The 15,981-nt window shown below is 44.3% G+C and overlaps 1 protein-coding gene across 3 annotated transcripts in view; it reads left to right on the plus strand.

The window, feature by feature from the left end:
- The window catches only part of pdcd4a (programmed cell death 4a), a 138,547-nt gene that overhangs the window by 105,978 nt on the left and 16,588 nt on the right, over positions 1-15,981 (plus strand). For 2 of the 3 annotated variants that reach the window (XM_060926667.1, XM_060926668.1), the window contains exon 10: positions 9,318-9,457. The exons of the other annotated variant lie outside the window; for it this stretch is intronic. In XM_060926667.1, coding sequence (XP_060782650.1) covers positions 9,318-9,457 — 140 coding nt within the window. The remainder of the gene's footprint in view (positions 1-9,317; positions 9,458-15,981) is intronic. 3 annotated transcript variants of the gene reach the window in all.

Raw genomic sequence — 15,981 nt, forward strand, 5'->3', positions numbered from 1 at the left:
ATTATCGGTACAAACAGCGCGAATCACAACTTAAATGAGTGCGATTCAGTTTGACATTGTCAGTCCGTTAGATAAACATTTAATTTTATTAAAATCGAAAATTAATATTTAGAGCCTGTGGTCTACAAAAATAATAGTCATTAAAGTAGCCGGCTGGACTTGTGTAGTCGGCTGTATGGCTGGCAGCCGGCACTTGTGGAAAGCCCTGAAAGTAGATCCAATGTGGATGGCCTCTGCTTGTGGTCTTTACGCAGGAGGAGAAAAAAGGAAAGCTTCCGGTCTTGGCGGTTTTCTAAAAAAAATTAAATAAATTTAAAAAATGCAGAAAAAGGAAAGTGAAAGTACAATAAAAAATGAAAAGGATATTGGAAAATTATTTGTAGAGAAAATAATGATTAGTGATTAACACCAGCACTTGTGGAAAAAAGACTCATTGTAAACGACTCGGAAACCAGGAAGTACGTCATACTGAATGCACATGCGCCAACTCCAATGCCCACATGCCTGGCCAGCCACACAATTTTAAAAGTAACATGCCCATGCAACTTTCTTCCATTTGCTTCGTGGTCTGGTTCTGATGCTCATGTGCCCATTGTAGGGACTTTCCGCATTGGTCGGGTCAGTATGGGCACTCTGACCAGTCTTTAGCTACTCAGCCCCTTACTTGGCAAGCTTCCATACACTGCACTGTGATACCTTTCCATTGTAGCCAACACTAACTTTTTCAACAGTTTGTGCTACAGTAACTCTTCTGTGGGATTGGACCATGTAGGCTAGCCTTTGCTCCCCATGCACATTAATGACCCTGTAGCCAGCTCTCCGGTTGTCCTTCCTTGGACTGCCTTTGATAGGTGCTAACCACTGCATACCAGGGAATACCCCACAAGACCTGTCATTTTGTATATGCTCTGACCCAGTCATTTAGCCATCACAGTTTGACCCTTGTCAAAGTTGCTAAGATCCATATGCGTGTCCATTTTTCCTGCTTTCAACATGTTCAAGAACTGACTGTTTGCATGCTGCCTGATTAATATCCCACTCCCTGACAGGTGCTATGTAGATAATTCTAGATACTCAATCTTATTCATTTCACCAGTCAATGGTTTTAATATTATGGCTGGTGTGTGTGTACAGTACCTGGCAAAGGTTTGGGGACACCCTCCTCATTCATAGATTTTTCTCTGTTTTTACTGTTTTATTCATTGTGGAGTTACACACTGGATGTCTTATGGTGCCTATCTCTACCACTCTGTGTTCGAGGATCTGAACCTGACTCCCTTTTGATCAACCGGGGCTGGCGGAGGCCATCACCCCACCCTTCAGAATGGCATTCTCCCATCCCTTAGGACCAGCTGACCTGTGTTCAACTGCTGTTCACATGGAACCCTTCTCCACTTCACCATGCTTACTCATAATATTGTCCAGAGGTAGCATATATTGTATAGAGGGGGGAAAAAATGAGTGGGCCTAAAAGAGAACCTTGTGGAGCAACAAACTTCGCCTTAGTCACCATTTACATTCGCAAACTGATAATTAGTTAAATTAAGACCTGAGCCAGGATATGGCTGTTCCCTTAACTCCAACAATATTGTCTTGTCTGTCAGGGAGGATAGTATGATTACTGCAGCTTTTGACACCACCAAGGACAAGCAAGGGGAGACTGCCCTGATCAGAAGCTAGTAGTATGTCATTTACTATTTTATCCAGCGCTGTCTCTGTGCTATGATGATATCTAAATCCTGACTGATACATTTCATGATTGTTATTCATATGTAGGTAAGAGCTTAACTGCTGTACTACAGCCTTTTCTGGGATCTGGGAGATAAAGGGGAGGTTTGATACTGGCCTACAGTTAGAAAGCTGACTGGCCTCAGCAGGGGTCATCAAACTCCGGCCCACGGGCCGACTCTGGCCCGCCACCCCCCTTTGACCGGCCCCCCAGCCCCTCTGCCCCCCACCACTTGAACCGGCCCTATGAGGCAATCCCCAAAAGTGGTCATGGCCTATTTTTTTAAATTGCTTTTTGGCAAATAATAACATGTCTGCATCTTGTATTTTGTTGATTTTATCAATTAAAATTGATATTTAGTTATAAAATGAACTATTCATGTTTTCTGAATTTTCGTCATACGCTCGCGATCAAGCAGTGACAGGCAGCGCACGCGCAGAGAACTATCAGTGTTCAGGACAACAAAATGGCTAGCGGTAAGCGAAAAGTTGACAGAGAGTGCAGAGTTTTTAAAGAACAGTGGACCACCGATTATTTTTTCGTTCAGTGTAAGAACCGTGCAGTTTGTCTTGTATGTAAAGAAAGTGTGTCGGTTTTCAAAGAATATAATCTGCGTCGTCACTACGAAACCCGCCACAAAGAGTATGCTAGTTTGCGAGGGCAAACAAGAGAAGACAGGATTCGGAGGATGAAATGCAGACTGGCTGCACAACAGAATGTATTCCTTTGCTAAACCCAGATCAACCAGACTTCTGTCCGAGCTAGCTATAAGGTAGCTCACCTACTAGCTACCCATGGAAAGCCGTTTACTGATGGGGACTTTGTTAAAGTATGCATGCTTGCTGTGGCCGAGGAGGTGTGTCCCGACAAGAAGGATGCGCTCAACGCGGTGAGTCTCTCCGCACCTACTATGACCAGGCGAACTGAAGATTTGGGGGACAACGTGTATGACCAGCTGAATGAGAAAGCGTCAGAATTCGAGTTTTTTGCTTTGGCCATGGATGAGAGCAATGACAAATAGGACACAGCACAATTGCTGTGATCTATTGCTCATATTATAATTTCACTGTTTTTTAAATGTATTTATTTTATAGGCCTATTTATTTGACCTTTATTAAGTGCTGCACACAATTATTAATAATAACAGGCCTACCTACAATTTATAATTTTCCACTCACCTTTGCCAGTGTCAATCACCTCAACTAGGCAGATGTTTCTTACCTTGACAGCTTTGATGTTATTTTTATTAGAAAATAAATAAATGGAATATCTGTGGTATTTCAAATTAAAACAAAGTGTGAAGTCTCGATTACTGCTTTTGCAAACCACTAGTAAAGATAAACAAATATGTGCCAGGAATCAAGTGTTGATATAGCAGTGTGGATATAGTAGCGGGGATATAGTAGTGGGGATGGCTGTGCCAGGCTAGTAATCTCTACTACACAACGAGGCCTGCTGGTGGTCATATTTGTCTGCTCAAGACTGCTGTCTGTCCTGGTTCCCCATTGGTGGAATGACCTTCCCACTACTCTCATTAACCCCCTCTAGAGTTTGGACATGCACTTCTAAAGCCATAATCTTCTCCATCTGAGAACTAACTAATATACTGGTGTATCTCAAACAATTAGAATATCATGAAAAAGTTCAATATCTTCCATCAGTTATTTAAGAAAGTGAAAATGTAATATATTATGGACTTGTTACACACATTTTTCAAGCATTATTTTAATTTTGATAATTAAGGCCTACAGCACAAAAAACATGTCTCAGAATATTAGAATATTTCATTTTGAGTTTGAGTAAAATAGTATAAATACCATGTATCTCTTGGTCTAGTTCAGTACATGCAACTACAATCATGTGGAAGACTGCTAACTTGACAGTTGTCCAGAAGATGATCTTTGACACCCTAGGTCATTGCTGACAAAGCTGACTGGAAAAGGGGCACAAGCAACAGGGATGAGCGCAGCCTTGAGAGGATGGTCAAGAAAAGTCAATTCAAGAACTTGGGAGAGCTTCACAAGGAGTGGACTGAGGCTGATGTCGGTGCAGTAAGACGTCTTCAGCCTGATGTCATCAGGCTGGTGTCACGCACAGACGTCTTCAGGAAAAGGGCTACAACTGTCACATTCCTAATATCATGCCACTTCTGAACCAGAGACAATGTCAGAAGCATCTTACCTGGGCTAAGGAGAGAAAGAACTGGACTGTTGCTGAGTAGTCCAAAGTCCTCTTTTCAGATGAAAATAAATTTTGCATTACATTTGGAAATCAAGGTCCTAGAGTCTGGAAGAAGAGTGGAGAGGCACAGAATCTAAGGTGTTTGAAGCTTCTGCGGTCTGTGGTGATTTGGGGTGCCATGTTATCTGCTGGTGTTGGTCCACTGTGTTTTATCAAGTCCAAAGTCAACACAGCCATCTACCAGGATTTTTTTTTTTAAAAGAGTACTTCATCAGCCTCCGCTTCCCCAATGGAAGATGTGATGGTGGGATTGAGGAGATCCTTGAAGTATTCCTTGCACCGCCTGACAATATCCCCAGTCGAGGTCAACAGCTCCCCACCCGCACTGTAAACAGTGTTGGCAGAGTGCTGCTTCCCCCTCCTGAGGCGCCGGACAATTTGCCAGAATTTCCTCGTGGCCGACTGATAGTCCTCCTCCATGGCCTCACCGAACTCCTCCCAGTTCCGAGTTTTTGCCTCCGCAACTGCCCGAGCTGCGGCACACCTGGCCTGCCAATACCAGTCAGCTGCCTCAGGAGTCCCGGAGGCCAACATGGCCCAATAGGACTCCTTCAGCTTGACGGCATCTCTTACTTCCGGTGTCCACCACCGGGTTCGGCGATTGCCACCACGACAGGCACTGGAGACCTTGTGGCCACAGCTCCGAACAGCCGCGTCGACAATGGAGGCAGAGAACATGGTCCACTCAGACTCAATGTCCCCTGCCTCCCTCGGAAGTTGGGAGAAGCTCTCCCAGAGGTGGGAGTTAAAGACCTCCCCGACTGAGTGCTCAGCCAGACGTTCCCAGCAGACCCTCACCATACATTTGGGCCTGCCAGGTCTGTCCGGCTTCCTCCTCCACCAGCGGATCCAACACACCACCAGGTGGTGATCAGTTGACAGCTCAGCCCCTCTCTTCACCCGAGTGTCCAAGACATGGGGCTGGAGATCAGATGAAACAACAACAAAGTCGATCATCGACCTCCGACCTAAGGTGTCCTGGTGCCGCGTTCTGTGGTAGCGAGAGAATGAAGAGTTCCAGACAAAGAGAATCGTTTTAAGTAGAGTTTATTCTGGTTCAGTAATCAGCAGAGAGCAAGCCTTGGGGAGAGTGCTACCATGAAGAGGCAGATATCAGGGAGAGCCAGGCAGCCTAAGATCGACTCCCCCCCCCCCCCCCCCCCCGCCCTCTCGCTCTATGAGCAAGATTTGCCAATGTCGGCGTTTTCGCTTTCCTTACGTCACCTTGCATGACTGGTGGGACCCAATCACGCTTGGTCTCCGAGGGAGTGACGTGCAAGGCAGAGTAGTGTAGGGCCAATCAGATCTCTCTATCCTCACGACACTGTCTACAGCCAATCAATAACCCCGGGTTGTTGTTTTCAAAACTAGCTAGTCAGGTGATTTACGGGAAATCGGGCCATTCCAGTAAACTAGAGCAAAACCGGTTTTCGCCGGGTCTGACTGATTTGGGGTGGCTCAGGCGGATGTCTGTTCGACCTTAGGTAACCCTCTCCCAGGGCAATACATACATTGGTAAGGCATTAGTTCTTAAGCATATTTACTACTTACCCACCACAGTGCACTTATGGACACCCCTATGCTCGAACATGGTGTTTGTTATGGACAAACTGTCACTAGCACAGAAGTCCAATAACAAAGCACCACTCGGGTTCAGATCGGGGAGGCCGTTCCTCCCAATCACGCCCTTCCAGGTGTCACTGTCATCACCCACATGAGCGTTGAAGTCCCCCAGTAGAACAATGGAGTCCCCAGTCTGAGTACCTCTCAGTACTTCTCCCAGGGACTTCAAGAAGGCTGGATACTCTATACTGCTATTCAACCCATAGGCACAAACAGCAAGAGCCCTCTCCCCGACCCAAAGGCGCAGAGAGGCGACCCTCTCATTCACTGGGGTAAACTCCAACACATGGCGGCTGAGCTGGGGAGCTATAAGCAAGCCCATACCAGCCCACCGCCGCTCACCGTGGGCGACTCCAGAGAAGTGTAGAGTCCAGCCCCTCTCGAGGAGCTGGGTTCCGGAGCCCAAGCTGTGCATGGAGGTGAGCCCGACTGTCTCTTGCCGGTACCTCTCAACCTCCCGCACAAGCTCAGGCTCTTTCCCCCCCAGCGAAGTGACATTCCATGTCCCAACAGCTAGCCGCTGTGTTCGGGGATCAGATCGTCAAGCCCCCTGCCTTCGACTGCCGCCCAATCCACACTGCACCAGCCCCCTACGGCTACCTCTGTGGGTGGTGAACCCACAGGAGGCCGGGCCCATGTCACCGCTTTGGGCTGAGCCCGGCTGGGCCCCGTGGGCAAAGGCCCAGCCACCAGGCGCTCGCATACGAGCCCCAACCCTAGGCCTGGCTCCAGGGTGGGGCCCCGGCTGCGCCATACCGGGCGATGTCACGGTCCTTGATTTTTTTTTTTTATTTCCATAAGGGGTTTTGGTGAACTGCTCTTGGTCTGGCCTGTCACCTAGGACCTGTCTGCCTTGGGAAACCCTAACAGGGGTGTAATGCCCCCAACAACATAGGTCCTAGGATCATTCAAGCACACAAACTCCTCCACCACAATAAGGTGGCAGTTCTAGGAGTGGACTCATCCATTACACAAGCCGAAGTCACTGAGGTGGTTTGCAAGCTCCTCAGTGGCAAGGCACCGGGGGTGGATGAGATCCGCCCTGAGTATCTCAAGTCTCTGAATGTTGTGGGGCTGTCTTGGCTGACATGCCTCTGCAACATCGTGTGGCGGTCGGGGATAGTGCCTCTGGAGTGGCAGACCGGGGTGGTGGTCCCTCTTTTTAAGAAAGGGGACTGGAGAGTGTGCTTCAATTATAGCGGAATCACACTTCTCAGCCTCCTTGGGAAGGTTTACTCCAGGGTACTGGAGAGGAGAATTCGGCCAATAGCCGAACCTCGGATCCAGGAGGAACAATGCGGTTTTTGTCCTGGTCGTGGAACACTGGACCAGCTCTATACCCTTCATAGGGTGCTCGAGGATTCATGGGAGTTTGCCCAACCAATCCACATGTGCTTTGTGGATCTGCAGAAGGCATTCGACCGTGTCCCTCGTGGTATTCTTTGGGGGGTGCTTCGGGAGTATGGGGTTCGGCGCTCTTTGCTAAGGGCTGTCCGGTCCCTGTACAAACGGAGCAGGAGTCTGGTTCGCATTGCCGGCAGTAAGTCAGACCTGTTCCCAGTGCATGTTGGACTCTGGCAGGGCTGCCCTTTGTCACCAGTTCTGTTCATAATTTTTATGGACAGAATTTCTAGGTGCAGCCAGGGGCCGGAAGGAATCCTGTTTGGGAACCACAGGATTTCATCTCTGCTTTTTGCGGATGATGATGTCCTGTTGGCTTCTTCAAACCAGGACCTTCAGCATGCACTGGGGTGGTTTGCAGTCGAGTGTGAAGCGGCTGGGATGAGAATCAGCACCTCCAAATCCGAGGCCATGGTTCTCGACCGGAAAAGGGTGGCTTGCCCTCTTCAGGTTGGTGGAGAAGTCCTGCCTCAAGTGGAGTAGTTTAAGTATCTCGGAATCTTGTTCATGAGTGAGGGAAGGATGGAGCATGAGATTGACAGGCTGATCGGTGCAGCCTCCGCAGTGATGCGGTCGCTTTACTGGTCCGTCGTGGTGAAAAAGGAGCTGAGCCAAAAGGTGAAGCTCTCGATTTACCGGTCGATCTATGTTCCGACTCTCACCTATGGTCATGAGCTTTGGATAATGACCGAAAGAACAAGATCGCGGATACAAGCAGCCGAAATGAGTTTCCTTCGCAGGGTGGCTGGGCGCTCCCTTAGGGTGAGAAGCACAGTCACTCGGGAGGAGCTCGGAGTAGAGCCGCTGCTCCTCCACATCGAGAGGAATCAGCTGAGGTGGCTCGGGCATCTCTTTGGGATGCCTCCCTGGGGAGGTGTTCCAAGCATGTCCCCCCAGGAGGAGGCCCCGGGGAAGACCCAGGACACGCTGGAGGGACTATGTCTCTCGGCTGGCCTGGGAACACCTTGGTGTTCTTCCCGAGGAGCTGACCAAGGTGTCTGGGGAGAGGGAAGTTTGGGCTTCCATGCTCGGACTGCTGCCTCCGTGACCCGGCCCCGGATAAGCGGAAGAAGATGAGATGAGAAGAGTACTTCATGCTTCCATCTGCTGACAAGCTTTATGAAGATGCCAGTTTCCTTTTCCAGCAGGATTTAGCACCTGCCCACAGTGCCAAAACTACCACCAAATTGTTTGCTGACCATGATGTTACTGTACTTGACTGGCCAGCCAACTCGCCTTCCCTGAACCCCATGGAGAATCTATGGACTACTGTCAAGAGAAAGACGAGAAACACCTGACCCAAAAATACAGACAAGCTGAAGGCTGCCATCAAAGCAACCTGGGCTTCAATAACACTTCATCAGTGCCATAGGCTGATCGTGGTCATGCCATATTGATGCAGTAATTTGTGATAAATGAGCCCCAACCAAGTATTGACTGGTTCTGTAGAAAAATTAAAGTTTACCTTTTTTGAAGTAATTACAAAAATTATTTTTTTCATGATATTCTAATCGTTTGAGATACTCAAGTACGATGATCACGCATAAAGCTGTTACTAATGATGGAGGAAGAATGACTAAACATCTTGCATTTGGCACGATGAACAAGCTGAATGTTTGCCATGATAAATTTGCATACTTTTGGTGAAGATTTGTTGATATTAAGGCAGATCTGATGTGGATAGCCTCCCCCTGCTGTCTTTGGACAGGGAAAATGGCGTTCTTTTGGGGGGGGGATATGAAAATGTGGCAGAAAGGAAAGTGAAAAATACAACTTGAAAATTTGGGATGAAAATCAGACAAAAGGGTGCCATTTGAAACACCAGCACTCAGAGGAGACTCAGAGGAAGAAAAAAAAAATCAAAAACAGGAGCTACATCCAAGAGGTGCTGGAGAGATCTGTGCCAACAAACTGAATTGCGTCCTGCCTCATTAGAATTCATTGATATATAGTGGGTATATTGTTCACAAATATCAACATGTTTTGGTAATTATTGATTTTATATTCTGCTGAGTAGTTGACACACAAATTGTGAAAATAGGACAAAAATCCTAGGACACATCCTCAAAAGTAGGTTTTGTACGTTATGCAGATTGGCTAAAAACCTAACTGGACAGAGCTAAATGTGCTTGAGTTTCTTGTTTGGGTAGAGCCCAAGGAATAAGTAGCAAAAATAATTTTCACTGTGGTATTTGAGATATTCAAGGTCTGTGTAATTAATTTTGGTGGAGAAAAATATGAAAAATCCTAACAAAAAACAATGGGACTCTAAACATAATAATAGTAATAATAATAAATTCCAACTTTACATTGTAAACTGTAGGGCTTCCAGCGTGTGTATGATGAGCTCCCAGAGATCAGCCTGGATGTTCCTCATGCTCACTCCATCATGGAAACATTTGTGGACGTTTGTCATCAGCAATCCATCATCACAAAGCAGCTCAGAGATGCCTGCCCCTTCAGGTATGCATCATTTTATATATTCGATATGCAACTGTTTTTACCAGCAGTGTCTATGATTCAGAATGTAATTTAGTTAAAATATTGGCACACGAGTCACAGCAGGTAAGTTTCATATTGAGGGTACCTTTGGGTGTAAAGTTCTAAAATCCTAGAATCCTCCCTTGAAAGAGCTCAGGTGCAGTTATTCCTCACTGTGGAAGCAGCAGCCAGTGTAGGACTCATTATTAGCACCAGCAAAACAGAGTATGTGGCCCTAAATTATCCTGGGAACCAAAATCTCACCATGGGATCAAAACACTAAAACGGGTCAACAGCTTCTGTTACCTAGACTCCATGGTTATTAGTAGTCTCAAGCATAGGAAAGCCCTCACATTGTCTGCATTCTGGAGCTTCGAGAAGATCTGGTACTCACAGTCAATACCTTTTGAACTTGAAGTGCCACCTCTTTAGAACACATATATTTGATCTATTGTATGGCTGTGAAACATTGATAATCGCCAAGGACATGAGTGCTAAACTAAATGGTTTCGCCACCTCATGCTATAGCAGGGCTTTTCAAAGTGTGGGGTGCACCTCCCCTGGGGGGCACCAGAGTTCTTCAGGGGGGGTCGCAACGTGAGGAAACATAAACCAGAATAAGTTACTATTGTGGACATTTAGCAAACTTCAGCTAGCCTTTGCCAGAGACAAAATGGATCGATTTTTAGTACCTAAAGCTACAGTGAGTGAGGAGACAGAGTCTGGGCCAAGCAAAAAAACAGATCCTCCAGGATGTTGCGATTCAACCAATCCCCGCGAATTCAGGGCGGTGTTGCAATTATATCCAATCACCGCAACCTTCCTGCAAATTTGACCAATCGTTGGCGGCGTCTTGAGGTGACGTCGACAAACTACCTTCCTCCTTACTTCTGTGTATACGTTCAAGAGAAGCAGCATGCACGCAGTGTTGCCAGATTGGGCGGTTTTAAGTGCATTTTGGCGGGTTCTGAACATATTTTGGACTGGAAAACGTCAGCAGTATCTGGCAACACTGCATGTGCGAATCTGTTTATATAGGCTTAAATTCTGTTACTGAAAGTGTGTTATGTTTACAGTGAAGGACTTGACATTTTTTTTTTTTTACTTAATACAAGAAATTAATGGATGCCAACATTTTTGCCAAAATGGTATTTTATTTTCCATTGTTTAGGCAGCTTCAGCATCATACTGTGAGATTCTGTTCAAATAGTTTTTTTCTTCTATGAAGCCTGAGCCATTTATTTTATTAGTTTATAATTATTGTTTAATTTAGTCTTCAGGAGAGACTGCCTGCACACAGTACTCGTATTAATAGTTTTTTTTTTTCTTACATGAAAGCTGAGGCATTTATATTATATTTTAAGGTAACTTCATGTTGTGCTGTGAGGTTCTCTGCACTTTAACTTTTGAACCAACAGGAGCATTTGGATAAGTAAAGCCTATTTTTCTGCATTTTTGTAGTCCTGGTAATCTTTTATATTGGTAAAGTTGTTTATAGGACCATTTCTCAGTGTCTTTGTTTTTTTAATCAATAGTTTTTCAGTAATAACTTAATATTTAACATATCACTCAATTTTAATCACAAAAAGAGAAAATCGCAACAATTTCTCGCAACTTTCACTTCCTCCCGCAATGTAATCGCAACAAAAACCTAAAAAACACCGCAACTTTCATCGCAATTTTTTGGAAAAACCCACGCATCATCAGACATTTTAGCCCGCAACAATCACAAAGGCCCGCGGAATCCTGGGGGGACTGAAAAAAGAAGGAAGTATGACCACGATTATTTAAAGTTTGGATTTTCATGGACTGGATCTGAAGATGCTCCACTGCCACAGTGTGTTGTCTGCCAAGAGGTGCTAGCTAACGATGCTATGAGATGTTTAAAATGTGTAAAACAAGATGTTTTAAAAAGAAAAGCACAGATGTTTAAAATGTGTAAAAGAAAAAAATAATGTGTACAACAACCATTTTTTTTAAAAATACGAATGGAACATTAAGTATAGCAACAACAAAAATTGTGAGGGGGGCGCTGTTTATTTGCTCTCTGAGGGGGGGGCTGACTGTTAGGACTGGGGCTGTTTTGGCCTCTAGAGGCCAGTTATTTCCTTTTCTGGCCATGTTTGTTTTGGGCCTCTAGAGGTCACCACTGTGTTCTGTGTTTTGTTTTTGTCTTATTGCCTGTTTCCTGCCCCGCCCTGTCCTTAATTAGTTTGTGTATTTATACCCCCGAGTTCAGTCCTCTTGTCACGGAGTCTTTGTGCTGTTATGTTTAGCTCCAGTAACCTCTGTTCCGATTTCCTCGCCCGTGTCTTTGTGGTTTTTGTACTTTGCTTTCTTTTTGACTTTTTGGACTTTGTGTTTACCATTTTGGATCCTCTGAGCGTTTGTATTTTTGCCTCTTCTTTTCTGGTTTTTTGGCTCCGTTTCTTTGAACTTTTTTGTTTTTTTCCTGGTTATCTTCTGAGCGTTTGGATTATACTTTTGTTTTTGCCTTGGATTATAAATAGTGTAAATATTGTAAATAAACCTTTTGATACTTTTTCTACTTCCGCCTCACGCCTCTGCATTTGAGTCATCCCCCTGGTGGTCTAGTGGGGGTTTGCTGGATTATCACACCAGCGAACCAGGTTCGAATCCCAGCAAAACCCTAACAGACTCTCCCACACTTCGAAAACCCCTGTGCTATAGGATCATGTTCAATGTCACATGCTTGGATAAAGTCTCAAATGACAAAATTTATGAGCTCACTAACACCAGCCTGCTGCTTTCAACGGTCATCCTGCGTCAGCTCAAGTTCCTTGGTCACATTTTGCACATGGAGGAGGATAAACCCTTCAACATTGACATGTATGAGAGACCATGGAGAGCCTTCTCTCACCAAGTTCAGGAATGGAATGACCTCAACAATTCTCAGAGGATGATATGCACACTGCCCAAGATCGAGCCAGTTGGAGACATCTTGCAGTCGACTGTTCTAACACAGCCAACTGATGATGATGATGAAATGATACACTGAGTGAGTGCAAACTTTCAGACACCTTATCTAAAATACCATGTGGATGAAAACCATGCAGTAATGCGGAGCCCAGCCACAGCTTAGTGTCTCAGTTTATAAGCTCTGTCCCCTGAGGAGCAGCATGTTCACAGTAAACATTACCACTTTAGGATTCCTTAATTTTACATTATAACAGGCTACTCAATCCTAATTCGCCTAAACAAATCCAGTTCTCGGGCGAGTTCTGAACTTTAAGAAAAAAACTGTTTGGAGTTCTGATTAGGAAAAAGTGCATCTCGAACTTTACACATTTTCTAGAAACCTTGTTAGACTGTGTTGCTGAAGATGATACATTATGAGTTTTGTCCATTGTAAATGTTCACATCATATTTTATATAATGCCCATGTGGTAACCGTGGCAACCTAGAGCAGTTTTTGTGTATATAGGGTGCATCTCAAAAAAATAGAATATTGTGAAAGTTTTTTTTTAAATAATTTAATTAAAAAAGGTAAACTTTCATATATTCTATATTCATTACACATAAAGTGAAATATTTCAAGCCTTTGTTTGTTTTAATTTTGATGATCGTGGCTTAAAGCTCATGAACAGCAGACATCTGGTATCTCAAAATATATTTCCTAAGATCAATCAAAAAAAGTCAAGTTTATTTTTATCATGCTTTTAACAATAGACATTGTCATAAAGCAGCTTTAGAGAAATTTAAAGACTTTAAACATGAGCTAATTTTAACCCTAATCTATCCCCAATGAGTAAGCCTGTGGCGACGGTGGCAAGGAAAAACTCTCTCAGACGACATGAGGAAGAAACCTAGAGAGGAACCAGACTCAAAAGGGAACCCATTCTCATTTGGGTGATAAGACAACGTGATTATAAACAACTTGCTTCTATAACAGTGTCCTATATAGTCACAAAGTATAATTGTGAAACCAGGAAATTGATTATAGTTTTAACATGAAGTCTGTTTTGTTGAAGTTATAAACTGTTTATTGATGGAAACTTGAGTGCAAAACTGTTCATGATAACTGCAGTCCGAAAGTTAGCAAGTCAGCTATAGTCCTCAGCCATAAAAGCATTACTATAAGTGTCCAGAGCCATCTTCTGAATGCAACTTTCGACTGTCCATATGGGGCCGTCCTCCACAGGGGCAATTTGATGAGACTCCAGCAAGACGTAGGGTATCAGAATGGATCAGACAGGTCCGAGGAGCAGAAGAGGTCAGAATTTCAATCTCAGGATCTACATGGAACTCAGAGGGACAGACAGAGTGAAGGGGGGGGGGGGGGGGGGAGAAAACACAGGTTGTTAGGTATGCCTAATGTCACCTGATGAGTAAGAACAATATGAGTAAGAACAGTGCAAGCAGGAACTCCAGTAAAACTAACTATGACAGCATAACTAAAAGGGGAGACCCACAAGGTAACACAGGCATGAGGGAGCCCCGGGACATAAAGCAGCCAGCTACTACACTGTCGTCAAACTCGAGGGAGTGGGGGGGTCCGACAGCTTCCATACATCCCAGTTTACCAAAACACACTATGCCTGAGGACCCTCCAGATCTACTCCTTTACCTAATAAAATTATTAACAAAAGGCTTGACTAAACAGATATGTTTTCAGCCTAGACTTAAATGCTGAGGCTGTGTCTGAGTTCCAAACACTACTTGGAAGGCTGTTCCATAACTGTGGGGCTTTATAAGATAGGGTTCTGTCCCCTGATGTAGCCTTCACTATATGAGGTACCAGCAGATGGCCTGCACCTTTTGATCTAAGTAGGCGTGGCAGGTCATAAAGGACCAGAAGTTCACTCAGGTACTGTGGTACAATACCATTCAGTGCTTTAAAGGTCAATAGTAGTATTTTATAAACAGTACGAAATTTGATTGGGAGCCAATGCAGTGTGCATAAGACAGGGTGTGATGTGGTCATATCTTCTAGCTCTAGTAAGGACTCTTGCTGCTGCATTTTGAAGTAACTGGAGCTTGTTTATGCACTTATTGGAACATGCAAACAGTAAGGCATTACAATAATCCAACCTAGAGGTAACAAAAGCATGAACTAGATTTTTGCCTCATGTAGTGACTTTTTTTTTTTTTTATCTTGGCAATATTTCTGAGATGAAAGAAAGCTATCTGGGTAATGTTATTAATGTGAGTTTCAAATGAAAGCCTGGGGTCAATAATCACCCCAAGGTCTTTTTCTGCTGCACATGAAGAAACGGAAAGGCCATCCAGAGTCACTGTGTAACCAGAAAACGTACTTCTAGCTGCATTTGGTCCGAGTACAAGTACTTCTGTCTTGTCAGAGTTAAGCAGAAGGAAGTTAATAAGCATCCAGTGTCTAATGTCCTTTACACATTCCTCAATTCTTTTAAGCTGGCGTCTCTCATCAGGTTTTGCAGAAACATACAACTGTGTGTCATCAGCATAACAGTGGAAACTAATACCATGCTTACAAATATCACCCAGAAGTAACATATATAAAGAAAAAAGCAGTGGGCCTAAGACAACTTTGTGGAACACCAAACTTTTACCTCAGTATGTTGAGAAAAATCACTATTTACATCAACATATTGATGGCGATCAGTTAAACAAGAGCTGAGCCAGGAGAGGGCCGTTCCCTTAACTCCCACAACATTTTCAAGTCTATCCAGGAGAATGGAATGATCAGTGGTATCAAATGCTGCACTTAGGTCAAGTGATACAAACAGCGAGACACAGCCCTGATCAGATGGCAACAGTAGGTCATTTACTACTTTAACCAGAGCTGTCTCTGTGCTATGATGAGGTCTAAATCCTGACTGATACATTCATGGATGTTATTCCTATGTAAATATCAGCATAATTGCTGTGCCACAGCTTTTTCAAGGATCTTGGAGATAAAGGGCACATAGCCAATCCTAAGAGAAGAATTTATTTTTAGACGCGGTTCAATTACTTCTGGTATTATCTGTTTGAATAGTCGTGCAGGTAAGGGATCTAGTATACAAGTTGAGGATTTTGATGCGGAGATTCATGAAATTAGTTTGATTTCTCAAAGGGGAGTAAAGCATTCTAGTTGCTGATCTGATACAATTATATTGTTAAGGACAGGGTTACTTAAATTTTCACACATTGTTTGGCCTTAAATTAGTGAGAATTTTTTTGTCAGATATTTTCAGTTTTATCATTGAAAAATTCATGAGGTCATTGCTGCTATGTATTGCAGGTGTGCATGTGTTTTTTTTTTTTTCTGGTTAATTTTGCTACAGTATTAAATAGGACTCTAGGATTATTTTTGTTATCTTCTATTAGGGAGGAGAGATCTGTTGATCTAGCAGCACTAAGAGCTTTTCTATACTTCAGGAAACTCTCCTTCCAAGCTAATTTGAACGCTACCAATTGTGTTTGCCTGTTAGGGTTTTGCTGGGGATTGAACCTGGGTCACTGGTGTAGTGATCCAGCAAACCCCCACTAGGCCACCAGGGGAATGACTCAACCGCAGAGGAGTG

Source organism: Neoarius graeffei, chromosome 7, assembly GCF_027579695.1.
Source record: "Neoarius graeffei isolate fNeoGra1 chromosome 7, fNeoGra1.pri, whole genome shotgun sequence".
Classification (NCBI taxonomy): Eukaryota; Metazoa; Chordata; class Actinopteri; order Siluriformes; family Ariidae; genus Neoarius; species Neoarius graeffei.